The sequence below is a fragment of the Mus musculus genome, chromosome 8 (assembly GCF_000001635.26).
Source record: "Mus musculus strain C57BL/6J chromosome 8, GRCm38.p6 C57BL/6J".
NCBI lineage: Eukaryota > Metazoa > Chordata > Mammalia > Rodentia > Muridae > Mus > Mus musculus.
The window spans coordinates 19,728,796-19,756,133 of NC_000074.6; the positions used below are offsets into that span (position 1 = coordinate 19,728,796).

Below are 27,338 nucleotides of genomic sequence, written 5' to 3' on the forward strand. Positions count from 1 at the left end.
GTGGTCCCTCCCCTTATTTCCTACTTTAGCTAGGCCTGCATGCCAGGGCTGTGGGTGCTTGTATAACCAAAGGAAACTGACCCTCTACATTTTCAGGTAGGAATCCCTGGGCAGCCAAGAAGGGTGACCTGGATACAATGGAGAGACTCATCAACTCCAGTCAATATCATGTTGATGAATATAATAGGAGGGGCAGGTAACGGAGCCTGAAAGAGGTGAGGGCTGTGGAAGGGTGTACCCCATGCCTCTACCTGTCTCTCCCAATTGCCTCTTATTAAACCCTCCTGCTCTAGATTTTCTGTCTCTCTTTATAACACTCTACACTACTTGCTCTTCCTTGGGAGATAGCATTCTCCCACTGGTTCCTTACAAGATACTAATCCTGTGCGGTTATTTAGATCATAGTTCTCATCTCAGATCCTTAACCACTAACATCCTTAAAAGAGGCCACATAACATATTTGTGGTGTTGGGTCTGGATTTGGCAACACAGGATGATCATTTTTGCCCCATCAGGCCAGTTAGGTCCACATATTGGCAGGGCTGCAGGGTTGCAAAGTATCTAAACCATCACCTATCTGCCCTCAGTATTCCCTTTGAAGGCCATGCACGTAGATCTAGTGCAGAGTCAAAACTGACAGTGCTTTGCCCAGGCACCCAGGAGGGTGGGCTCCTGCCACTGCACTCTGAGGAAGAAATGCATAGAACACACGCATCATAGATAGCACCATTGTGTGCTCAGAGCATGTCACTGTGGTGGTGCTAGCAGGGCTGTGCTGCTGCTACTTGCTGAAGTACAGTTCACTTCACACTGAACTGGTTGTGCTCTCCTGCTTTTTAGATACAAGAGTTGCCTTTTTTTTCTTTAATTATAGAATTTGAGAGTCAGATATCAGTTAAAGGGAAGGGAAGAGAGGGAAGAAGTTTCGTGGGCTACCCTAGGCTCCAATAATGGAGGAAGAAATCAACTATGATTCCCAGACAATGAACATCCCCAGAAGGAGACGCTGGTACACTCACCTGTGGCGTTCATGTCTGGGTCTTAGATGCATGCATCCTCAGAAAAAGAAGAAATATCCCCTCTACTTGATTGGCTATGATCCTATAGGCCCATTACAACGAGCGGCCAGCGTGGGTGACCTTGATACAACAGAGAAGTTAATCCACTCCAGTCAACATCATGTGGATGAATCTGATAGGAGGAAAAGGTAATGGGGCTTGAAATTGGTGAAGGTGGGGGGGTACACAGAGGTGGGTGGGATCTGTCAGGTGTACTCAGAGATAAACAGAAAAATCAACTTTCAGGGCCACATCCTAATGGAGGAGAGATGTCATGCTTAGGGTCATTTCCACTGGGGTCCCCTACATTGTGTTTAATGCTCTTAGTAATATGAGACCTGCATACCCTGAAACAACAGGTCCTAGGCCTTGATCAAACTACATCATTTTATTTTTATGTTACACTAAAACTTTGAAGACACTCATGCACAGCAACACACACACATGCACGCACAAAGGTTTTTTCTATGTGCATTTTCGTTGAACCATGTGTGACACAATCAGTACTTGGTCCCCTGGAAGTGGAGCTATACACAGTTGTGAGCTGCCATGTTGGTGCTAGCAATCAAAGCTGAGCCCTCTAGAAAACATACCTAGAGCTGTTAACTGCCAAGCCGCCTGTCTAGATTTGTCTCAATATATAGAACATTAGCACTAATATACAACACTGAAAAATTTATCATAAGATAAATCATCAACTGAAATGGAAAAAATCACTATGAAATCTTAGATCAATATGACCCATTTTTATAATGGATCAAAGACATTTTGAACTGGAACAATGATACATTCCCCCACCACCACCAATCCCAGTTCTCATCATATGTACATGTTATTTGTGCATTGATACACATGTTAAGGGACTGACATTGTCTTCCTCTCACTTTTCTGTGTCCCACACATGTGGAACTAAGTGTGGGGTGATCAGAGAAATAGCCACTTGACAGTTCTCTTCTGTCACATTGTGGGTTCTGGGGACTGAACTCTGGCCATCAGGGCCCCTGGTGGGTTCCACCCAATGGTCCCTCAGTTTTAGAGACATGTTCACTCACCCAAATCCCATGGTATGTTTGATTTACTCTCTTGGAGCACACTAATTCTCAGACTTGTAAGCAAGTAAGGTTTGGGGATTCCCATATCGCCACATCTGCATTCAGGTTTCCAGGGCAAGTGTTTTACCAATTGAGTTTTACAAACCATCCCAGCCCCTCATTCTTATTTCCTATTTTTAGGTCATACTAGGTTATGAAGGGGAATCAATGACACAACTGTAGATTTTCTTTCTGTAGTCCACAAGCTTTTTGAGTATTTTGTAGTTCAAAGATGCTTGAAGTTGGAACTTCATATAAATAATAGATGAATAAATTATAAATTATAGTTGAGGATATTCGTTTGCTTAATGAATGTTTTCTTTAAAAACACTGAGTTGTCCAACTGTAGTTTTTCATTCTGTCAGCCCATTCGTTCCCCACACATAACTTAGATATCTACTGTGTAGAATACACATTCTGCTATCTCTCCAGATCTTTCCAGTCTTATACCATTATGTTTCTCTGCCCAGTCAAGCTTCCTTACATTCTATAAATTTAAATGTTAAATGAACTGAAGCATGCTCATTGGAACCCTTGCTTCATTGTGCTTATAGCCTTTTGAATATCAAGCATAGGAGCTAGGATGGCATAGGTTATCACCTTGTAGGGATATTGACCCAATTTTGGTGTGAGTCCAGGAGCACATTGACCATTTTATGGCAAAGCATGAGGTCCTCCTTTGCTACCATTTAGTGCCTGGATTACCATGGATACTGTATCTATTACCTAAGGACTAGGTTGTGCTCCCCCTGCTACCAGGAATGGAAACACTACTCATGGGCATAAAAAAATGAACTGTAGAAATGAAAAACAAACAAACAAAGAATTGATGGCTGATGTCTTAGAGTTTTGTTTGTTTTTAAGAATTTACATAGATACAAGTGATCTGTATCATTGCCATTTACCTGTGGATTGTGCCATATTTTGTTCAATGTAAGGCACAATGGGTTTCATGATAACCCTTTATTTTGTAGAGAAACAAAGTTAAAAATATTGGCAATTATAGTTGCTAAATAATAGAAATGATGAATTACATTCCAATGTTAGAGAGGCTAAAATGTGAATGAAAAGGGACAGTGAGCCCAGTGTCACTGGCCACTATTTAGGATGAGTTAGGAGGATTATCATGTTCAAGACTTGGTTGGTGAAAAAGAGTTATTTTTAAAGACATGTAAACTTCCTTGACTAGAAAAGTTTTATATGTGTACTGTTGATAGAATCCTGTTTTACCTTCACTGAAATGTTGTGTTTGTTATAACAAGGAAGAGAAATCATTATCATGATGAGCAAATGCTGAACTCTCAGGAGCTGTAAATGCTTGTAATGTTCTAGCAGAGTACTTGCTCATCCAACCTGAAGCCTCCCAGCAGCCCCCGGTAAGATAACAGCTATGCTTAATCTCCATTCTTTGGATCTGGAAATGGAGTCATGGAGCTCATAGAAATCCCAAGTAGTCACTAGTGAGTACCAGATATTAGAGTAGGATTTGAATTCATGCTGAGATGAACTTACTGGGAACTTTTCTATGATGCTTTGTACAAAGATGAAGGTAGTGAGAGAACACCTGCCTTATGTGGACACAGCCATGCACATTATCCCTAGCACAGTAAATGAACATTTGAGTAGTTATAAATAAATAAGGCAATTCCAGTTATTTTCTTACATCAGAAGAAAATTTGCTTCATAGTATGTGGTGCTTAAAGGAGATGGGGCTCTTATTTAGCATTTGGGAATGTCCCTAAATGTCCTTTCCATTTGCAGGACTTCGCTGCATTATGCATGTGCCCACAACCATCCAGACGTGGTGACACTATTATTAGAAAATAATTCCAGCATTAACATCCGGGATGATGAAGGCTGCACACCCTTGATTAAGGTAGCTATTGGCCATCTGTTTTGACATGAAATGGATAGAGGTTGTCCTTGTTTGGTTTCTCTTGCTGTGATAAAACACTGACCAAAAACAACTCAGGAAAGGAAGTGGTTATTTGGCTTACATTTACACATCACAGATCATTCTCAAGGGGAACCAGGGCAGGAGCTCAAATCAGGAACTGGAGGGAAGAACTGAACTGGAGTTCACAGGAGAATGCAGCTTTTCCATGGCTTCTACCAAGCCTTGCTCAGGTGTTTACTTTTTGTTGTTGTTGTTGTTTTTGTTTTTTAACAAAATTGAGGACTTTGTCCCAGGCATGCCCCAACTCCTAAAACCTAGACTTTCCTACTTCTATCTCAATTTAAAATTAAAAAAAAAAAAAGTCCACATAGTTACCCAGAGGCCAGTCTGATAGAGGCATTTCCTCAAGTGAGAATCTTTGTAGGTGTGTTAAGCCTGTGTTACACTGGCAAAAAGAAAAACAAACAAACAAACAAACAAAACCAACCTACAAACAAAAAACCTAACCAAACAACTAATCTCTGCACTGCAACAACGAACCAGCACAGAGCCTGAATTCTTAGAATATCTAGGTGTGTTGGCAGAATCCTTAAACTCTACCACTGGGAAAGAGATGTGGTGGGGAGATTATAAAGTTAGGCAAGCAAGCCTGGGGGTTCTTGAAAGACCTTGTGTCTAAAGAGAGTGATAATATGCAGAAGTGGAACTCTATGTTTTATTTTAGGGAAACTATTCAGTGCAATGGTAGAAAACATCTCTCTTGACTTCCTTGAATTTAAGATGTATTTCTTTGTACAATTTTACAGGCCACCCAACGAGACAATGTGGATTGTGCTTCCGTATTGCTCACCCACAATGCGGATCCAAATCTGATAGATTCCAGTGGGAACACAGCCTTCCACCATGCTATATCCAGGGGTAACATAAGGATTGTAAAAATGCTCCTTGAGCACAACGTAGACATTGAAGCCAAAACAGAGGTAAAGATCACTCAACTTCATTCCCAGGGCACCTCTAGCAGTGACACGCACATCTATTTTCTACACACAGAAGCTCATGCATTTTCACTGTATCTGTTCAGTGGAACACTTTTATTTTCACCAAATATGTTTTTTCATATTTTTGGTAGTTCATTCAAAAAAAATAGTGTATTTTGTCTCAGAATTGGCCTTGATTTTAAAATTCAAAAATAAAGGATTTAGGACCACACAAACATCACATACGCACAGACAATAAAAATAAATTCATTTCAAGTTAAGTGATTGTAGAATAAATAGAAATGTGTTGATGCAAAGAAGGTACTGATATGTGTTTGGCTTAGGATAAGGGTAGACTGGAAAACGAGAGAGGTAACAGGCAAATGAAGAAATTTGGTCACTGGAGAAAATATGCCAAAAAAGTTATTTAAGGTTTAAAAAGTTTTGATGTACATGGGAGAGGCTGTCAAGCTTCTGAGATAAATTCTTAGTTTAGAAAAGAAATATATTTGAAATACAGGTTGAGAAACTCTGCCCCAGACCCCTCCTGAGCACACTCCTTCAACAGGGGCATAGCACAGTGTACTCTGTATTCTGGGCTGTGGCAATGGAGGCCCCACTCCACGGAGCTAAGAAGATTGCAATCCTTGAGTGTTTGGGGAGAGTTCTGGAAGGGAGCCCTGTTATAGGCAGTGTTGGACAGGGAAAAGGTGTGTCAAAGGGAAAAGACAGCTGTGTGTGGGAAAGTTCAGCAGGTGTTGTAGGATGAATGATCCCTTGTGACTCTTTTTTTGTCTACTTATCTTCACAAAATCGGCGATGAGCAGATTGTTGAGAAACAAGTAGTTTTGTAAAATGCATTATTTTTTTCCTTTATAGTATGGCTTGACACCATTGCAACTTGCAACATTTGAACAGAAACCTGAAATGGTAGAATTTTTAGCAGCAAAGTGTGCAAAAAGGTACAGTTTCTTCCTTTCTTCAATCTTAGTGCTGCTCTTGAGGGTGACAATTGCTTAAGTCAGGAGTATTAAAATGATAGAGAGATTGCAAGAAACTCAGAGGCACATAGTTAGGAAGCTTAGCACACATGAAGTGGGAGCTGGAAAAGAGACAGTTTCACCACAACAAAGAACAGCATGCATTAAGGATCACTGCCTAGTTCAGGAGTTCACCTCATGAGCCATCCACCAAGCCAAAGGGTAACAAAGATCGGTTGCTGCTCCACAGCCATTGTATTTTTACTTTTGAAAGTGTTTGTCACTGAATTAAGAGCCATAGGTGTCTATGGCAAGTGTTCTACCATGACAAACACCCACAGTCCCTAAGTCTGAAAACTTATAACCTGTGACCTCAAAGATGACAGCATAAGCCATTTCTTTAGAATTATACCATACGTAATCACAGGTACCAAGCAGTGTTTCCAAATGATGTTTGAGTCTTGAAATGTCCAAGTCAGCAGAAAACTACCTTTCACTGGGAGATGTTCTTAAACTGTCCTAGCACAGGTACCCAGCAACTTTGGTGATTCGGCAGTTCAAGACATTTTTCTTCCCCATTTCAGATGGAGCTTTCATAGTGGATATATAAGTAGTTCATTTCTTTCCGCAGAGTCTACTACTTTAATTAGCGTTATAAATCTTGTACTGAATTCTGTGAATATATAGCTCTGAAAGAGTTTGCTCTTACAATGCCACATGCTTTTTCCATATGGAATACATCTGTTTATGCTGAAATTTTCTGTTTAGTAGACATGTATATCTGTTGTTTATGTTGAGCCATTATTTCCAAATAACAGTTCTTTCTGTGATTGAAGATACATTTCAAAACTTTAATGATTTCTGTAAAAATTTAATTTAATTTTTTTCTTATGTTTACATCTAGCTCAGTGACCCCCTCCTGGTCACCCAGTCCCACAGTCTCTCCCTGCCCCTCCTCCACTTCACCTCTGAGCAGTTTGGGACTCCCTGTATGTCCAAACCCTGGCACTTCGTCTCTCTCTGAGGACAGAAAAAGTAGCTCAGCTAGAAGAATAAAACTGAGGTAGGATGAACAGCTTTTTTTGATACCCCCATTCCAGTTGATTGGGACCCATGTGAAGACCTAGCTGCCCCTCTGCTACATAGGTGCTCGGAGATATCCGTCCAACCCATGTTTGTTCTTTGTTTCATTGTTCCATCTCTGAGTGCCCTGAGGGTTCATGTTATTTGATTCTGGTGGTTGGTCATTCTCTGGAGTTCCTATCTCCTTCAGGCCTGGAATCCTTCCTTTTAGACTTCCATAAGTGTCTACAGCCAAACCACCCTGAGCATGCCCGATCTTGTCTTTAATTCTTTTTAGTGTGTGTGTGTGTGTGTTTGTGTGTTTGCGTGCACGTGCACCTTTGTTTGTGTTTTAATTAAGAGCTAAGTATTCCTCATATTTTCTCTTGAGAAAAGGTGGGAGGAGAGCAGTCAGCAATCATAGTCAATTGCTGAAAAGTGAATTCAACGTTTTGTCTAGTCTTGTTGGCCCATGGATTGCATCCCAGAACTTGGGAAGGAGGACATGAACAGATTTCTGTGAGTTAAGGCCAACATGCTCCATAGAGCAGTTTTCAGACCAGCATGGATACATAGTGAGATCCTGATTCAAAAAAATGTTGTTTGTAAACATCTAAAGTAAGATACAGAAGGGACACAAATATAAAGTACTTAAAACACTTGCTAAATATTTTTCTTATGAATAGCACAATAATGCTAACTTTAAAATCTATGTCACAGTACTGGATCGTCAGCTCAGAGAACTGAAGTGAAGCATGTCAGGTTCAATGAAGGTAAGGTTTTTATAGTGAATATAAATATGGTATATAGTAGCCAGTCCTATTACCCTAAAGAAGAGTAGAGATTAAGCTTCTTTCCCACTGATTCCAGAAAAGGCAGCTCAACTAGCAGAAAGGAATCCAAATGCAGACAACAGTGTGAAGCGGTCCTCCCTTCAGTTTATAGAGAACCCACATGAAGACCAAGCTGCACATCTGCTACATATGGGGAGGGGGTCTATGTGCAGCCCATGCATGCTCTTTGATTGGTGGTTCAATCTCTGTGAGCCCTCATGGGCCCAGGCTACTTGATTGTGTAGGTTTTCTTGTGGTGTCCCTGACCCCTCAGTCACAATGTTCTCCTTTGAGTTCAATGTCCTTCCCCAACTCTTCCACAAGACTCTCCAAACTCCCCTTGATGTTTGTCTGTGGTTCTGTACATTTGTTTCCATCCTCTGCTGGATGAAGCCTCTTAGAAGTGTTATCCTAGGCTCCTGTCTACAAGCATAGCAGAACATCATTAATGGTGTCAAAGCCTGGCTCTCTCCCACAGTGTGGGTCTCAAATTGGGCCAGTTATTGGGTGGCGATTCCCTTAATCTCTGTTCCATTGTAATCCCTGAATATCTTGTAGGTAGGATAAATTTTGGGTTGATGTTTTTGTGAGGGCATTGGTATTCCCCTCCTTCCACTGGAAGTCCCTTCTGGCTACAGGAGAAGATTGCTTAGGGCTCCATATCACCTGCTGCTAGTTGACTCACCCCTATAGATTCCTAAGAGCCCCCACAGTCCCTGGTCTTTGTTTCATCACAGAGGTGCCTCTCCTCAGGTATCTCTTCTCCCTGATACCACACTACTCTTGCTCCCCACCTTAGTTCCCTCTCCATCTCCCACAAATTTCCCTCCCTAAATCAAATCCTAATGTCTATTTTATTTTCCCTTCTGAGTGAGAATCAAGCATTTTCCTTTTGTGCCCTCGTGTTTTAGCTTCTTTAAGTCTGTGGATCTTAGCATGATTATCCTGTACTATATGTCTGAAAAAGTACTCATTCTAAGTGAGAACATACCATGCCTGTGTTTCTGGGTTTGGATTACATCACTCCAGATGATATTTTCAAAGCCTACCCATTTGCCTGCAAATTTCATGGATTCCTTGTTTTAAGCAGTGGAATGATATTTCACTGTGTAGGTATATCACATTTTCTTCATCTATTTTTCAGTTAAAGTCCATCTCAGTTGTTTCCTGTTTCTGGCTATGACAAATAAAGGTTTTATTAACAAAGTTGAGCAACAGTTATTGAGATGGTATGGTGGAACATCTTTTGGGTATATGCCCATGAGTGATATAGCTGTGTCTTGAGGTAGAACTATTCCTAATTTTCAGAAAACAACAACAAACAGCAACAAAACCTGCCAAATTACTTTTCTTTTTTTTTCTTTTTTTTTATACTTAAGAATCTAATTTTATATTATCATTTTATTTATTTATTATTACGTATTTTCCTCAATTACATTTAGAATGCTATCCCAAAATTCCCCCATACCCTCCCCACCACTTCCCTACCCACCCATTCCCATTTTTTGGCCCTGGCATTCCCCTGTACAGGGGCATATAACGTTTGTGTGTCCAATGGGCCTCTCTTTCCAGTGATGGCCGACCAGGCCATCTTTTGATACATATGCAGCTAGAGTCAAGAGCTCCGGGGTACTAGTTAGTTCATAATGTTGTTGCACCTGCAGGGTTGCAGACCTCTTTAGCTCCTCGGATACTTTCTCTAACTCGTCCATTGGGGGCCCTGTGCTCCGTCCAATAGCTGACTGTGAGCATCCACTTATGTGTTTGCTAGGCCCCGGCCTAGTCTCACAAGAGTCAGCTATATCAGGGTCCTTTCAGCCAACGCTTGCTAGTGTATGCAATGGTGTCATCGTTTGGAGGCTAATTAGGGGATGGATCCCTGGATATGGCAGTCTCTAGATGGTCCATCCTTTTGTCTCAGCTCCAAACATTGTCTCTGTGACTCCTTCCATGGGTGATTGTTTCCAATTCTAAGAAGGTGCAAAGTGTCCACACTTTGGTCTTCGTTCTTCTTCAGTTTCAAGTGTTTTGCAAATTGTATCTTATATCTCGAGTATACTAAGTTTCTGGGCTAATATCCACTTATCAGTGAGTACATATCATTTGAGTTCTTTTGTGATTATGTTACCTCACTCAGGATGATGCCCTCCAGGTCCATCCATTTGCCTAGGAATTTCAGAAATTCATTCTTATTAATAGCTGAGTAGTACTCCATTGTGTAAATGTACCACATTTTTTGTATCCATTCCTCTGTTGAGGGGCATCTGGGTACTTTCCAGCTTCTGGCTATTATAAATTAGGCTGCTATGAACATAGTGGAGCATGTGTCCTTCTTACCGGTTGGAACATCTTCTGGATATATGCCCAGGAGGGGTATTGCACTATGCTCCGGTAGTACTATGTCCAATTTTCTGAGGAGCTGCCAGACTGATTTCCAGAGTGGTAGTACAAGCTTGCAATCCCACCAACAATGGAGGAGTGTTCCTCTTTCTCCACATCCACGCCAGCATCTGCTGTCACCTGAATTTTTTATCTTAGCCATTCTGACTGGTGTGAGATGGAATCTCAGGGTTGTTTTGATTTGCATTTCTCTGATGATTAAGGATGCTGAGAATTTTTTCAGGTGCTTCTCAGCCATTCCGTATTCCCCAGGTGAGAATTCTTTGTTCAGCTCTGAGCTCCATTTTTTAATGGGGTTATTTGATTTTCTGGAGTCCAATTCTTGAGTTCTTTATATATATTGGATATTAGTCCCCTATCTGATTTAGGAGAGGTAAAGATCCTTTCCCAATCTGTTGGTGGCCTTTTTGTCTTATTGATGGTGTCTTTTGCCTTACAGAAGCTTTGCAGTTTCATGAGGTCCCATTTGTCAATTCTCGATCTTACAGCACAAGCCTGTTCTATTCAGAAATTTTTCCCCTGTGGCCATATCTTCAAGGCTTTTCCCCACTTTCTCCTCTATAAGTTTCAGTGTCTCTGGTTTTATGTGGAGTTCCTTGATCCACTTAGATTTGACCTTAGTACAAGGAGATAGGAATGGATCGATTTGCATTCTTCTAAATGTTAACAACCAGTTGTCCCAGCACCATTTGTTGAAAATGCTGTTTTACTTCCACTTGATTTAGCTCCCTTGTCGAAGATCAAGTGACCATACGTGTGTGGGTTCATTTCTGGGTCTTCAATTCTATTCCATTGGTCTACTGGTCTGTTTCTATACCAGTACCATGCAGTTTTTATCACAATTGCTCTGTAGTAAAGCTTTAGATCAGGCATGGTGATTCCACCAGAGGTTCTTTTATCCTTGAGAAGACTTTTTGCTATCCTAGGATTTTTGTTATTCCAGATGAATTTGCAAATTGCTGCTTCTAATTCGTTGAAGAATTGAGTTGGAATTTTGATGGGGATTGCATTGAATCTGTAGATTGCTTTTGGCAAGATAGCCATTTTTACAATGTTGATCCTGCCAATCCATGAGTATGGGAGATCTTTACATCTTCTGAGATCTTCTTTAATTTCTTTCTTCAGAGACTTGAAGTTCTTATCATACAGATCTTTCACTTCCTTAGTTAGAGTCACGCCAAGGTATTTTATATTAATTGTGACTATTGTGAAGGGTGTTGTTTCCTTAATTTCTTTCTCAGTCTGTTTATCCTTTGTGTAGAGAAAGGCCATTGACTTGTTTGAGTTAATTTTATATCCAGCTACTTCACCGAAGCTGTTTATCAGGTTTGGGTGTTCTCTGGTGGAATTTTTAGGGTCAATTATATATACTATCATATCATCTGCAAAGAGTGATATTTTGACTTCATCTTTTCCAATTTGTATCCACTTGATCTCCTTTTGTTGTCGAATCACTCTGGCTAGGACTTCAAGTACTATATTGAAGAGGTAGGGAGAAAGTGGGCAGCCTTGTCTAGTCCCTGATTTTAGTGGGATTGCTTCTAGCTTCTCACCATTTACTTTGATGTTGGCTACTGATTTGTTGTAGATTGCTTTTATCATGTTTAGGTATGGGCCTTGAAATCATGATCTTTCCAAGACTTTTATCATGAATGGGTGTTGGATCTTGTCAAATGCTTTCTCTGCATCTAACGGGATGATCATGTGTTTTTTGTCTTTGAGTTTGTTTATATAATGGATTACTTTGATGGATTTCCGTATATTAAACCATCCCTGCATCCCTGGAATAAAACTTACTTGGCCAGGATGGATGATTGCTTTAATGTGTTCTTGGATTCAGTCAGCAAGAATTTTATTGAGTTTTTTTTACATTGATATTCATAAGGGAAATTGGTCTGAAGTTCTCCATCTTTGTTGGATCTTTCTGTGGTTTAGGTATCAGAGTAATTGTGGCTTTCTATTTTGTGGAATAGTTTGTGCAGAACTGGAATTAGATCTTCTTTAAACGTCTGATAGAACGCTGCACTAAACCCATCTGGTCCTGGGCTTTTTTTTTTTTTTTTTTTTTTTTTTTGCCTGGGAGACTATTAATGACGGCTTCTATTTCTTTAGGGGATATGGGTCTGTTTATATCGGTAACTTGATCCTGATTTAATTTTGGTACCTGGTATCTGTCTAGAAATTTGTCCATTTCGTCCAGGTTTTCCAGTTTTGTTGGGTATAGCCTTTTGTAGAAGGAGCTGATGGTGTTTTAGATTTCTTCAGGATCTGTTGTTATGTCTCCCTTTTCATTTTCATTTCTGATTTTGTTAATTAGGATGCTGTCCCTGTGCCCTCTAGTGAGTCTAGCTAAGGGTTTATCTATCTTGTTGATTTTCTCAAAGAACCAACTCCTCATTTGATTAATTCTTTGAATAGTTCTTCTTGTTTACACTTGGTTGATTTCGCCCTTGCGTTCTGATGATGGTGAGTGGTCTTGATTTCTGTTAGTAGGATTCTTTCGTTTGCCTTTCGCCATCTGGTATTCTCTGGACTAGTTGTTATAGTTGTCTCTGGTTAGAGCTTGTTCCTCAGGTGATTATTTTAGCCTCTATCAGCAGATCTGGGAGACTAGCTCTATCCTTAATTTCAGTGGTCAGAGTACTCTCTGCAGGCAAGCTCTCCTCTTGCAGGGCAGGTGCCCAGATATCTGGTGTTCGAACCTGCCTCCTGGCAGGAGTTGTGTTCCACTCATCAGAGGTCTTAAGATCCCATGGAGGGTCCTGTGAGGACCTTGGGGGTGTCCAGAAACTCCGCGCACAAGGAACTCCGCTGCTGGAGTGAACCGGAAGGGACTTGTGCCTCTGATCAGGCAGGGTTATCTGCTTCCTTAATTAATGGGGTCTCAGGTCCCGCGAGATTGGATTGGAGCAGACACTGTGTTCCACTCACCAGAGGTCTTAGGATCCCGTGGGGAATCCTGTGTAGTTCCTTGGGGGTGTCCCCCAAATTACTTTTCAAAAGGGGTTGTAAACATGTGCCCTCCCACCAGCAATAGAAGAGTGTTCCCCTTGCCCAATATTCTTGCCAGCTTGTGCTGTCACTCCAGGTTTTGATTTTAGCCATTCTGACTGGTGTAAGATGGATTCTTCGAGTCCTTCTGATTTTCATTTCACTGAGGACTGAAGACTTTGAACATTCAGATGTTTCTCAAACTTCTGAGATTCCTCTGTTGAGAATTCTCTGTTTAGCTATTTACCCCATTTTTAAATTGATTTATGAGTTCCTAACTTCTTGTGTTCTTTATATATTTTGAACTTTAGTTCTCTCTCAAGTGTAGGGTTGGTGGGTATCTTTTCCCAATATGTAGGCTTCCATTTTTTCCTATTGACAATGTCCTTTGTCTTGCAGAAGTTTTTCAGTTTCATGAGTCCCTATGTTTCAAGTATTGATCTTAGAGCCTGAGACATTGGTTTTCTATTCAGAAAATTGTCTACTGAACCAATGTATCAAGGATATTTCCCACTTTGTCTCCTAGTAAATATAGTGTATCTGGTTTAGTGGTCTAGAGGTCTTTGGTGCCTGTGAACTCAAGTTTTGTGCTGGGGGATAAATATGGGTCTATATGCATTCATCCTCTTGTAGACGTCCAGTTAGACCTGCAACATTTGTTGAAAATATTTTCTTTCTTTTTTCCATTGTATGACTTTTATGTCAAAATCAAGTGTTGGTGGGTGTGTGACTTATTTCTGGGTCTTCGATTTGATTCCACAGACCAACTTGTTCATTTCCATAGTTAAACCATGCAGTTTTTATTCTGATTGCTCTGTGGTATGTCTTGAGACCAGGGATGATGATACATCCAGGAATTATTTTATTATATATAGTCATCTTGCATTTTTTGTTTTTGATAGGAAGCTAAGAATTGCTGTTTCTCATTCTGTAAGTAATTGTGTTGGAATTTTGGTGGGAAATGTACTTGGTGGGAAGATGGTTTTGGTAAAGTGGCTATTTTCACCATGTTAATCCTGTCCATCCATGAGCACAGGAGATCTTTCCATCTTCAGATGTTTTCTTCAACTTCTTTTTCAGGGAATTGAAGTTTTTGGTAGACATGTCTTTCAGTAGGTTGGTTAGAGTTATACTGAGATATTTTAGATCATCTGTGGCTATTGTGAAAGGTTTTATTTATTGTCCCTTTTATCTTTTGTATAAAGGAGGGCTACTGATTTCTTTGGGTCATTTTTTTTTATTCAGCCATTTTGCTGTAGGTGTTAATCACCTTTGGTGTAGGCATTCTTTGGTAGATTGTTTGAGGTCTCTTATGTATGTGGCAGCCTTGTTTAGTCTCTTAAGTTTCTCTCCATTTAATTGTTGGCTATTGACTTGTCATATATTACCTTTATTTCGGTTAGATGTGCAAATTTTATCACTGAAATCTCCAAGACTTTCAACATGAAGGAGTGTTTGATTTTATCAAAGGTTTTTTTCACCATGCAATGTGACAAACATGTGAATATTGTCCCAAACCCCAACCCCTGCCACCTGCGGATATCCATTCATTCTCATGGACATCAGGTCATCTTCCCTGTGTCTCCCTACATCTGATACTGAAACACCCCATTTCCCTGACCATCCCCACTCCCACCTAGTTCTCTCCTTCCATTTTGCTCCTATGACTATTTTATTCTCGGTTCTATGTCCAATTTTCTGAGGAATCACCAAACTGATTTCCAGAGTGGGTGTACCAGCTTACAATCCCACCAGCAATGGTGGAATGTTCCTCTTTCTTCACATCCTCACCAACAACTGCTCTCCCCTGAGTTTCTGATCTTAGCCATTCTGAACGGTTCTCAGGAGTCTAACATCTTGAGTTCTTAGTATACATTGGATACTAGCCCTCTATCAGCTGTAGAATTAGTAAAGATATTTTCTCAATCTGTTGATTGCTGTTTTGTCCTATTGACAGTGTCTTTTGCCTTACAGAAGCTTAGCAATTTTATGAGGTCCCATTTGTCAATTCTCAAACTTACAGCACAAGCCATTGCTGTCCTATTGAGGAATTTTTCCCCCCTGTGCCCATATCTTCGATGCTTTTCCCCACTTTCTCTTCTATAAGTTTCAGTGTCTCTGGTTTTATGTGGAGTTCCTTGATCCAATTAGACTTGAGGAGATAAGGAGATTAGAATGGATCAATTCGCATTTTTCTACATGATAACAGCCAGTTGTGCCAGCACCATTTGTTGAAAATGCTGTCTTTTTTCTACTGGATGGTTTTAGCTCCAATGTCAAAGATCAAGTGGCCATAGGTGTTTGGGTTCATTTCTGGGTCTTCAGTTCTATTCCATTGGTCTACCTGTCTGTTGCTATCCCAGTACCAGGCAGTTTTTATCACAATTGTTCTGTAGTACAGCTTTAGGTCAGGCATGGTGATTCCACCAGAGATTCTTTTATCACTGAGAAGACTTTTTGCTATTCTAGGTTTTTTGTTATTCTATGTGAATTTGCAAATTGCCCTTTTCAACTCAGTGAAGATTTCAGTTGGAATTTTAATGGGGATTGCATTGAATCTGTAGATTGCTTTAGGCAGGATAGCCATTTTGACTATATTAATCCTGCCAATGAGCATGGTAGATCTCTCCATCTTCTGGGATTTATCATCCTTTGGAGGACTGGATTTATGGAATCATATTCTCTAAATGTGGTTTTGTCATGGAATACCTTGGTTTCTCAATCTATGGGAATTGAGATTTTTATTGGGTATTGTACCCTGGGCTGGCATTTGTGTTCTCTTAGGGTCTATATGACATAAGCCCAGGATCTTGTGGCTTTCATATTCTTTGGTGAGAAGTCTGGTGTAATTCTGATAGTTATGCATTTATATATTACTTGACCATTTTCCCTTACTGCTTTTAATATTCTTTCTTTGTTTTATGCATTTGGTGTTTTGATTATTATATGACAGGAGGAATTTTTTTTCTGGTCCAATCTAGTTTGAGTTCTGTAGGCTTCTTGTATATCCATGGTCATCTCCTTCTTTTGATTACGTAAGTTTTCTTCTATAATTTTGTTGAAGATATTTACTGGCCCTTTAAATTGGGGGTCTTCACTCTCTTCTATACCTATTATCCTTAGGTGTGGTCTTCTCATTTTTTCCTGGATTTCCTGGATGTTTTGGCTTAGGAGTTTTTTGTTGTTGTTGTTTTGTTTTGCATTTGCATTGTCTTTGACTGTTGTGTTAATGTTTTCTATGGTATCTTCTGCACCTGAGATTCTCTCTTCTATCTCTTGTATTTTGTTGGTGATGCTTGCATCTTTAACTCCTGACCTCTTTCCTCGGTTTTCTATCTCCAGAGCTGTCTCCCTTTATGGTATTTTTTTGTTTCTACTTCTATTTTTGGATCCTGGGTGTTTTTGTTCAATTCCTTTGCCTGTTTTTTTGTTTCCACGTAATGATTTAAGGGAATTTTGTGTTTTCTCTTTAAGTTCTTTTACCTGTTTTCCGATGTTCTCTTGTATTTCTTTAAGGGACTTATTTATTTCCTCCTGAAAGTCCTCTAACAGCATCATGAGATGTGATTTTCAATCCAAATCTTGCTTTTCTGGTATGTTGGGGTATCCAGGACTTGCTCTTTTGTGAGAACTGGATCCTGATGATGCCATGTAGCCTTGTTTCTGTTGGTTAGGTTTTTGGGCTTGCGTTTTGCCATCTGGTTATCTGGGGTGTTAGTTGGTCTTGCTGTCTCTGGGTTGAGCTTGTCCCTCCTGTGGGCCTGTAAGTCTGTGTCAGCACTTCTGGGAGACCAGCTCACCTTGGCAGGGCCCATACACAGAGGGCTGTGGAACAGCCCCAGCTCCTGGGTGCAGATGGAGGCAGAAAGAACACTGTCTCATCTGTTCTACTGCTTGTGCACTGCTAGCTTTGTGCCCCCCCAACCCCCATTAGCACCTTTAAAAGTAGGATTTCAGTTGTAAATGTGGGGATTCAGAATTGAGAAGTCATCTTGGTGTGTTTTTCTTTGATGAGTGTGAAATATCCTTCCCTATCTCTTTTGATTCATTTTGATTGAAAGTCTCTTTTATTTAGATATTACAATTGCTCCTTAGCTTTCATCCTGAGTACCTTTTCTTGGGAAAACTTTTTACAGTCCTTCATTCTTAGGTAATGTCTCTGTATGTTGGCCAAGGTATGTTTCTTGCATGAAGCAGAATGATAGATGCTGACTTCATATCCAGTCTGTCAGCTTATATCTTTTTATTGTGGAAAATGAGTTTACTGGTGTTGAGAGCTATCAATAACCAATGATTGTTAATTCCTGTTATTTTGATGTATGTGGAGGGAAGATGATTATGTGTTGAGAACACCAATGAAGTTGATGTTTTGTAAGCTGTTTCTACGTTGGTAGGCATTCTATCTTTAGTTTGGGTGAATTTTCTTTTATGATTTTGTTGAAAATATTTCCTTGTCCTTGGAGCTGGTACTCTCTTGACTTGTTTATTCCCATTATTCATAAAAAGATTTTTTTAAGGTGTCACAGATTACCTGAATACTTTGAGTCAGAAATTGTTTTAGGCTTAACATTTTCTTTTGTTATATCATCTATGCCTGAGATCATCTCTTCCATTATTTTTGCTCTGTTGGCTGTGCTTCTGTCTCTGTTGTCCTTCTTAGGTTTTCCATCTCCAAGGTTCCCTGTGTTTGTATTTTCTTTACTGCTTCTTTTACCATTTGCAGATATTGAATTGTTTTATTCATTTTCTTCACCTGTTTGATTCTATTTTCCTGTATATTTAAGGGATTTATTAATTTCCCCATTTAAAGGCCTCTATCATCTTCATAAGATTGGATTTAAAAACATTTTACTGTGCTTTGATTGTGTTAGGATATCCAGAGCTTGCTATAGTAGAATACCTGGGCTGTGGATATGTCATATTGATTTAGTTCTCTTTGATTGTGTTCTTATGTTGGCCTTTAGCCAACTGGTTATCCCGGGGAGTTTCTGTCACAGGCGTCCTGAGGTGGGCTGCCTTTGCCTGGACATTGGAAATCAGGTGACAGTGTATGTCTCCAGGAAACTGGGCAGAGCATTGGATGTTCCTGCTGCAGCAGGCCTGCTTAATGTGGGTTTAATTGTAGCCAAAGACTGACACTCAGGGGAGAACATCTTGAAGCTCAGCTCTGGACTTTACTCTTTTTAGGGGAGGGGTTGAGACACGGTCTCACTAAATATAGCTCTGTTTGTCCAGGGAGACAAAGCTTCTCCATCTGCTTTTGCCTCCTAAGTGTTGAGATTCAAATTGTGTGCCACCAGACTCAATCTATAATTCTTTCCAGAACCATTAGCCTAGAGTTAAAAAGAATCACAAGAAGTTATTTTTGAAACAGTTGTTTATTCTAGTCAGGATTGTCCTCGCTATCAGACTGTGAGAGTTCATTTAGGATCATTACAAATGTGTATGTGTGTATATTGTTAGGCAATAATGTTTGATAAATTATTGTCGTCTTCAATTTGAAATATACAGGGAATGGATATTTCTATGCAAAGTAATTTGCTAAAAGTGGATATTTACTCTTGAATAGTCTCTAGATTGATCTCATAGAAATTGATACTAACAATGGGTCTGATCGTTTTTATATGTAATGTTTTTCTATAGTTGTAATAAAATATATTTTGTTTTTCTTTTCAGAAATCTTATACTTTAAAGAGGAAAGGCCTTTATCCTGGTAAGGTTTAACAATTCATTAGTAGTAGGTAAATTCAAAAATAAGAAGCAAATTCTTGTTGTGAGTACTTTGAGACCTGTGTCTTACAAGTCCCACAATATTATGAATATATGTTTTAGCTTGGAAACTCGCTCAGTGTAGTTTATAAGAACATGAACACGATAGTCACCCACCATTTCCAAGAACCAACTCTGAAGTTTGGAAAAAGAGCCTGCTGGGATTAGCTATGCATATGGATGTCCATCTAAGATTCATTGGCTTTTCAAAGCCTTACTGGATTCAGTTTGTGAACTAAGACCCACACTAGTAGCTATCATTTCAGGCATTTCTCTTGTCTGAGAGTTTACATAATTTAGGATGATTCTCAGTTGTCAGTCATCACTACAGGATGCCAACAAATTTCTTTCCACTTCTGACAGAGCTTTACTTTACATGCAAAGGACCTTTTTGTTCAGGTGTAGCATCTTTCATAGCTGTTAGAAGACACCCATGTCTTCCAGAATGTTCCATCCATCAATGATCTGTTCACATGATCTGTTTTCCACTGGAATGATTCCTTTGACTCTCAATTGATTATCTGAATGACAGTGTAACTAATAATTATCTCTCTACAAAGGGGGCTTTTGTCTTCCACATCAGTTAGACATGACCATAGAGTTGAAGGCCCATCCACTCCTGTCCAGGATGCTAGGTTAGACACTGGTTTGATAGAAAATTAAAAGATGTATTTCAAGGTAATTCTGTGCTCATTAGGATTCATTACTTCCACAAGAGAGAAAAATTATATTGTCCTCATTATTTGTACTATGTATCAACAAACATTTTCAAAACATTATTAAATAGCTTACTGAATCCATGTTTGAAAATTCCCAAAATTATCAAAGGTAATGTTGAAAGTGAAGATTCAAAAATCTTCAGTACTTAAAGCTCTTCAGAAACTCCTTGAAAAATACACATGTTGACTTCTATTTGGAATCCTAAATGGTTCCACAGTAAAACTGCAAGTGTCAACTAAATTTTATTGTTCTTTGCTCTTGTTACTATCTTATTATGTTCCTAGAAATGCTTGTTTGGAATAGAAACAAGCAGACTACGATATCAGGACTCAGTCATACATGAGAAAAGAAGGAGCAGCTTGAACATTATGAAAGCTGTGGTGGGTTGTTTAGAGTTCTAGAAATCTACTTGATGATGCACAAAGCATCCTCTTGTGTGGTAACATCATAATCAATGAAATATGCACAAAGTATCATGAGAGAAGTACTTTGCTCTTCCAAAAGCAAAGACTGAAATTGAGTCAATACATTAAAAACAAAAAATCTGTAAGCTGTTAAAACAAAGGCTGAAGAGGTACTAGTGTGTATGCATGTGTGCACGCGTGCTTGTCTGTATCTGTGAGTGGTGTTGTAGGGCTATATTTTGTGGGCTAACTTCTCCCATATGAGGAGAAGTTGTAAGGAAAGTGTCCCCAAATGTAATCAACTAGTTGAAGAACAAGTTAATAGATTTTATTGGTTTGTAATGTAGCATAAATTGGGAAATCAAACAACAAAGAATTCAAAGTCTTTGATTAATTTTTATATGAATATTAAAATAACATTCTTAAAATATGCCACAGTGAAGCAAGACCACCCGGACAGCTTAAATCTATCTTGAAAAACACTGTCCAGTATAATACAGGTAAGTTTAAGAGTAAGTACTCTATTGATTCTATCCCAATCATAAAAAGAATTTTGTTCCTGCTAGAATAGAAACTAAGGAAATCAAATATGCCAATAGTAGTTATAGCCTTTCTTAATTTGCTGCCAAACATTTTTAGGATTCAGGTTTATTTAGGAATTGTTTCAAAGAAATTTCAAATTCAAATTGTATCACCTGAAATATGTTTGTTTATTTAAAATGAACTACTGATGCATGTAGTGTCTTTTTAGAAGTAAAAAGATTTTTCACCTATTCTACAATGTAGATCGTCTCTAGTTACATAACAGCAAGTTGACTTCGGTGTGAAATGAATTTTTACTTAAGTTTTATAATTGATATATATTACTGACTGCATGTTGTTATATGTGTATCGGTGTCCATAAAATGTGGTTATGTTAAGCAAACAAAAATAGAGTATTCAATTACTTTCACTGTATTTTGAGGACTTAATGTCATTAGGGCACTCTGGATTTTTTTCCATCATACAATTTCTGAATTTCCACTCATTCGATAATTCATACATTGTCTTCTGGTTATTTTTATTTGTCTTCCATTTAATGTGAATATCCTGATACAATAAATAACTGGCTCAATAGGAACTTTTAAAAAACTGACTGGTGTGTGAGTTTTGTAGGTAGTGCTGTGGAATGAGAACTGCCATTCTCAGTATTCTATGCAACAGCCTCCATATGGGCTACTCTGACAGCACCTTTTCCCTGTAGTTCTATTAGTTACCAAATATATAGTGATACTTGGTTTACATGCTACAAGACATAATTTGCAGAAAAAACTGCCACAGTAGGAGGAAGGTTGAGAAAATCCTATCATCCTGTAGTGCATAGCACGGAAGGGCCCATTGGTTCAGTCTGAATATGATTCTCACAGTGGGAGAAATACCACACAGTTTATGCTTTCAGCAACTGTCACCACAGCATCTCTCGCACCTACTTTGCCTTTGGAAAACACCAGCCAGAGAATAGTGTAGAGGAATCTAAATGGCTCTCTTCACATAAGCATAGGATGAAATACTATTAGTGTAATGTGGGTGAGTTTCTTTTAAGTTATTTTAGCATTAGAGCTTTCTTCTGGTGATAAGGATTGACAGAGGCCCCATACATGTGTAGCATAAGGTCCTCCAGAGGTTCACTTTCTCAGCCCATTTCTTGTTTGGGACAAAGGCTGTGCTCTGGCCATGGGCAATGTCCAGCAGGGTACTGTGGAGTTTTACATATTGCAAAGGAAGTAAACAAGAATTGTTTATTTGTTAGCTTGTTTGCTGAGCAGGCTTTTTCCATACAGTGAAACCTGAGTCACTCAATGGTTTATATGCAGAAATAAATAAAAAAGTTTCATGTGAGGCATTAGTCCCTTGGAATTACTGCTTCATTGTGTCTTCCATGCTTCTCTCTGGAGTAATACTTCAGTTTGCATAGCTACTAAGGGGGTCTTTCCAGCAGCTCATGCCATGGGAAGCAATGGAAGTTGATGCTGAGCTTCTTGCATTGCACATGAGCTAGGGACCAGTGCTAGAACTGAGGGCCTTTAGCATCTTCCTCAGAAGATCTAGAGTAGAGTAACACACTGATCTCTCTAGAGCTTTATCACACTTGCAGCTGGAAATCCTTTGCAAAGGGCTTTGGGTCTCCTGTATTTGGCTATGTTGCATAGCCATAGACTGAGCGTCCCTGTTGTAGGAATGGATATTTCCCCTCAGTGAAGGAAGTTCAAGTCAATACTTGGAGAAGTCCCTTCACTTCTGTCCAAGATGAGTTCGCTCACTTAGAGTTGTGCCATCATCCCTAGGGCAGAGACAGAAAGCAGCAATGGCAACACAATTCACTGTGGAATAACACTTCAGGCTAAGATGACACTTTTTGTGTCTGATAGGGCTCAGGATTGTAGGTATTTTGCACAATTAATTATAAATAGTAACTTTAGATAAAATTTTCTTTTTTTATTTTAAAAATACAAGAATGAAGAAAGGAAGAGTTCTAGTATATTTATTGCTTACAAATCAATATTCATCTGAAAAGCTTTTCATAAATGGTGTCAAAGCATATCAGGCCACAAAAATATTTGCTTCAGCACTGGCTACCATTGTTTAATGACAAATTTTGCCTCCCTCTTTTGTAGTTAATGAGAAAATTACAAGAAGAACATCACTGTGGTAAGAATGTAGTGTGCATTTTATAATATATTAATCTGTAGAAAATATGAAATTCAGAGCCTGACACTGTCTTTGCCTCTGTGTAAGACAATTTCAGCTCTTTACTTTTCTATAATCACAAGCTGAATAATTATTTATAGAGCAAACCATGTTGAAATTACTGATGATATCTCTCATGCAGCATGAAATGCTCAAAAGGATCCATAGCTAGGTGGAAGATCCAATGGATAAAGTGCTTGCTATGCATGTGTGAGAATGAGAGTTTGGATACCCAGAATCCACATGAGGTCTGACAGTCTCATGTGCTGCTGTATGCTGGGGCCCTTATGGTGAGACTGGAGGTGGTGTCAGAGAATCCCTAAAGTTTACTGGATAGTTAGCCTGGGGTTTTTCTCCATGAACAGGAGATCCAGCCACACATCTAATGTTGAAAGAAGGTTGCATATTTGCATTCTAATGGCTCCCTGACAAACCTCCCATTGTTGTTTTTAGGTGTTCAAAAGCAGAAGATGTCAGGTATACTTCCTGTATCAAGGTAAAATGCTTCTCTGTGAAATCGAGTTTCTTATGAATTGTCTTAATTCAGCAGTAGTCTAACTATCCCAGTTTTATATGGAAAAGGTGATTCAGAGAAAACCATATTGTAGATGTGGATCTTTCTATCAATTGCAAGTGAGCAGTAAGTCCTTATGGGTAGTCGTGACCCAATATGAGAATGGACTCAAGAGACATAGGGAGTGAAGACTGAGTGCAGTTCTCACATAATAGAAGGCGTTTGATGTTTGACAAAGTAATGTTTGCAGAAATGAATACACATTAGACTGATTTAAAAATGTGCCCGTGATAATAGACCAGAATACCATTTAGTAAGTCCAGATATTTCAATGATCCAGCAATCTCCAAAGTGCCTTTACCCCCAGCAGAATGCCCATAAGTTTTATCTACCCTTGGGCACTCCTATTTCAGGATCATATATGAGAGCCTCTCTTTGGTTTCTCTCTTTCATCTGTTTTTAGACTGAGAAGAAATTGTGGATATTTAGCAATTATGTTCATCAAATTTGCCTTATGAAGAGATTAGAGCATTTTCTATTTGATTCTTATAAGGGTATGTTGAAAGTTCTTCATCTAGTTAAACAATAACTGTCCTTCCCCAGTTAGCCAGCATTTCTAGAAGCAGAGAGTCAATTGCTATATACATCCATATAAGTTCTTCTTTTTCTTATTTTTGAAATATACATGTATATTCTTTGTGCCATATTCAAACACTTAAAATATTGTAGTATTTTATTTAGATACATCCATATTCAGTATGAGGCTACTTAATCACTATGAGATACTGGAGTTTAGGAAACTTGTTTCTGTATAACCTCTAGCCCTAGAGTGAGGGGATGTGTGACTGATAAGTGACATTTTAATGATTTTTGAATGTGACTAAGTGATCCAATGTGTTTCTATAAAGTAGTTCCACAGGTACTATGATAAGGATAGCAGTGGCAATTTAACTGGCATTTATTTAAAATGGTAAACTGTGCATTTTGTTCCCCCCAGCAATGGAGGAGAAAGAATGCCAAAAGAGGTTTTAGCAATATTAATGATCATCTTATATAAGATGGAGAAAATTTGGCACATAATGAATTAAGCTTAGTCTCAACCCGGAAGAACAATATCCTGTTTCTCATTTCATGATTTTCTCTTAATCTAGTCTAGCCTAAATATTTTTACATCTTGATGATATCCTAGCAATTTGAAAATAGATAAGCGTATTAGAAAATATTTCATGTTTAATTACAGTTTTTATTTTTTATGTGTCAATACCCCATGATTACTAAGAAGTAAAGTTGATTTGAAAGCATGCACCCCAAAAGAAAAGAGTTAATTTCACAACCAAACAAAAAGTTAACTCTATACCTTTGCATTGCTGGAAGAATCTAGCAAAACTTTACATAGACCACAGAGGAGGATGCAAAAGGATTTTGTGGGTTTTTGGAGTTCTGGAGTTTATGTGTGTTCTTGGGGAGAGCCAATAACTAACACTTATGAAGAAAAAGCATCCCTAATGTTAATTCTCCCCCATTTGATAAGTAACATATTTGCTTGTTATGAAGGAAAATGTTGGATGTGTGTGCCTGTGGTTGAGTACTGCAAGTAGTGTCAGGGAAGAGAAACCTAGCTTGAACAGTCCCCTCATCTCCTTCATATCCTCACTCCTTGTCAGGCCCTGTATTAGGTAGTGCTTCCCTACCTCCCTAATGCTGTGACCCTTTCTTTAATAGAGTTCCTCATGTTGTGGTGACTCCCAACCATAAAATTGTTTTTGTTGCTGCTCCATAACTGTAGGTTTGATAATGTTATCAGTTGTAATGTCCTATCAGTGTTTTCAGACTTTCTTAGGCAACTTGTGTGAGCCTGTTCTGTGCACCTCCTCCAATTGGTCATGACAGATAGGTTGAGAACCACTGTGTTAAAATGTAAGTGTTAGGAAATTAGACTATGGAAACAACAAGAAAGAAACCAAAAAAATGGGCATGTTTGTAACACAGTGAGAAGAATTCATAAAATGACAAAAAGTAAGTAATACAGGCTCCTGGAATTAGGTACAGTCAACATGGAAGCAACCAATACTTGTGTTTCTCTTCTTAAATCGACTGACTTTAAGTGTGTGAATGCTTTGCATGTGTATTCTTCCTGTGTCCCATGTGTGTGTGTGTGTCCCACAGACATCAGAAGAGGTTATTTCATCTCATGGACTTGGTGTTCCAGAATTTTGTGAGCAAACGTTTATGTATTACAAATCAAACCCAGGTGCTATGCAAGAACAAAACATGTTAAAAACTCCTCAACCCCCTTTTATAGCTCCTACAGTGAATATGTTTGATATGAAAACGATTAAAAGTATCATAAGGGGAAGTAAGTAGTCAGTCTTAGGATAATTGTTAACTTCCTGGACCCAGGCCTCAGCCTTCACATTTTACCTATTGAAGTCCAAAGGACTAATAGGCAGGGTGTGCACAATAGAGACTCGGTATGCTGGGCACACCTTTAATTCATGAACCCACAAATCAGGCAGGATTGTCTTTGTCAGTTCAAGGACACCCTGTTCATAATTGATATGGGAAGTAGAGGAAGGCAAGGTGAATTGTGGGTATCAAATGATAACTAATAGGAGTCAGTCTTCTCCTTCCACTATTTCAGTCTCAGGTATCAAGTTCAAGATGTTTGTCATGGTGACAAGTACCTTTATCTACTTAGCTATCTCGCTGACCCTGATTTACACATTTTCTGAAAATGCTTTAGCATGAACACACATACACGCACACACACACACACACACACACACACACACACACACAGAGACACACACAGAGTATATAAAAAGTGTGTGTGTGTGTGTGTGTGTGTGTGTGTTTATAACATTACACACCTGTTACCCAGTGCATGGGAGGTTCAGACAGAGAGAGATGTCTTCTCCTGGGTTTAATACTGGGCCACACTTAGGGAGAGGGTTTAACATTCGGGATATGGCCTAGGTAGCACAAGGTTGTCAGTGGTAGGTTTTCATGGTTATGACTACATGTGGTACCAGTTCTGTGTTATTTGTTTCCTGGTCTACCAGCATGTGAGAAGCAATAGAATAGTACCACAAACTGGGACGCCCTGTTGCCTTGCTGGAAGTAACTGACTGACTTTCCCATCAGACATTTTGTCACAGCAACTACAGAAACAAGTTAAAGAATAATAGCCCTCTTTTCTGTTTTAATCCCCACTGAGAAGATACAAAGCAAACAGGAGGGTCTGTTTGCAGATCTTACACTACTTCCTCCACTGCCTACTGTTAACAGCTAGCTAATTATCTTAATGTAAGCCCTCTAAATTCAGCATTAAGAAAGGGTCAGATTAGATGTAATTATTACACCCAGTGAAACCTTTAGAAAGTGTAAACTTCATATTGTCAGAAACCAAACTCAACTGTTCCTTCTTTTTAGCCTAGCTCAATTTAGTTTCCAAGTTAATATTAGCTACAATATGTGATGAACCGAGTAAATTTTGTTCTAGAGAGAACTAAGCAAGAAGGTAGAATTCAGGTAAATTTTATGCACAGAAATTCACTTGGCAATCATCTTCAAGTTCAGTGAAAAGCCGTTAGAGTTTTCAAAACTAACATTCCTAATACAAACACATTTCCCCTAAATAGAATTTTTATGATGATACAGAATGTACATAATAATGGTGAAGGATATGGTAACCACAGATTAGTTACAGTTGACATGAAATGAAGCAACTTCTTTTATATACCAATTATTAGAATACAATCCACAATATCATTAAAGCAGTGATATATGCCAGGCACAACTTAGCCAAAGGTAGTTTCCTTTCTTCAAAGAAATGAATTATGTGATTGAAATAAAATAGATGCTATTTTCTGATATTAAACTTGCATAAAATCAAACTAACACAAACTTCCCAGA

General features: G+C 38.9%; 1 protein-coding gene across 2 annotated transcripts in view; it reads left to right on the forward strand.

Moving 5' to 3' along the window:
- 4930467E23Rik (RIKEN cDNA 4930467E23 gene) overlaps window positions 1-24,808 on the forward strand; it is a 49,293-nt gene extending 24,485 nt beyond the window's left edge. Inside the window, exons 1-10 of one of the 2 annotated variants that reach the window (NM_001039553.2) lie at window positions 781-1,207; window positions 3,911-4,025; window positions 4,853-5,026; window positions 5,903-5,985; window positions 6,908-7,066; window positions 7,786-7,838; window positions 18,966-19,002; window positions 20,621-20,682; window positions 22,837-22,870; window positions 23,363-24,808. In NM_001039553.2, coding sequence (NP_001034642.2) covers window positions 951-1,207; window positions 3,911-4,025; window positions 4,853-5,026; window positions 5,903-5,985; window positions 6,908-7,066; window positions 7,786-7,838; window positions 18,966-19,002; window positions 20,621-20,682; window positions 22,837-22,870; window positions 23,363-23,441 — 1,053 coding nt within the window. In that variant the 5' untranslated portion in view covers window positions 781-950 and the 3' untranslated portion in view covers window positions 23,442-24,808. Of the gene's footprint in view, window positions 1-96; window positions 197-780; window positions 1,208-3,910; window positions 4,026-4,852; window positions 5,027-5,902; window positions 5,986-6,907; window positions 7,067-7,785; window positions 8,847-18,965; window positions 19,003-20,620; window positions 20,683-22,836; window positions 22,871-23,362 lie in introns of those variants that run through there. The other variant, XM_017312928.1, reaches the window with a different exon arrangement.
- Window positions 24,809-27,338: the final 2,530 nt, after the last annotated feature.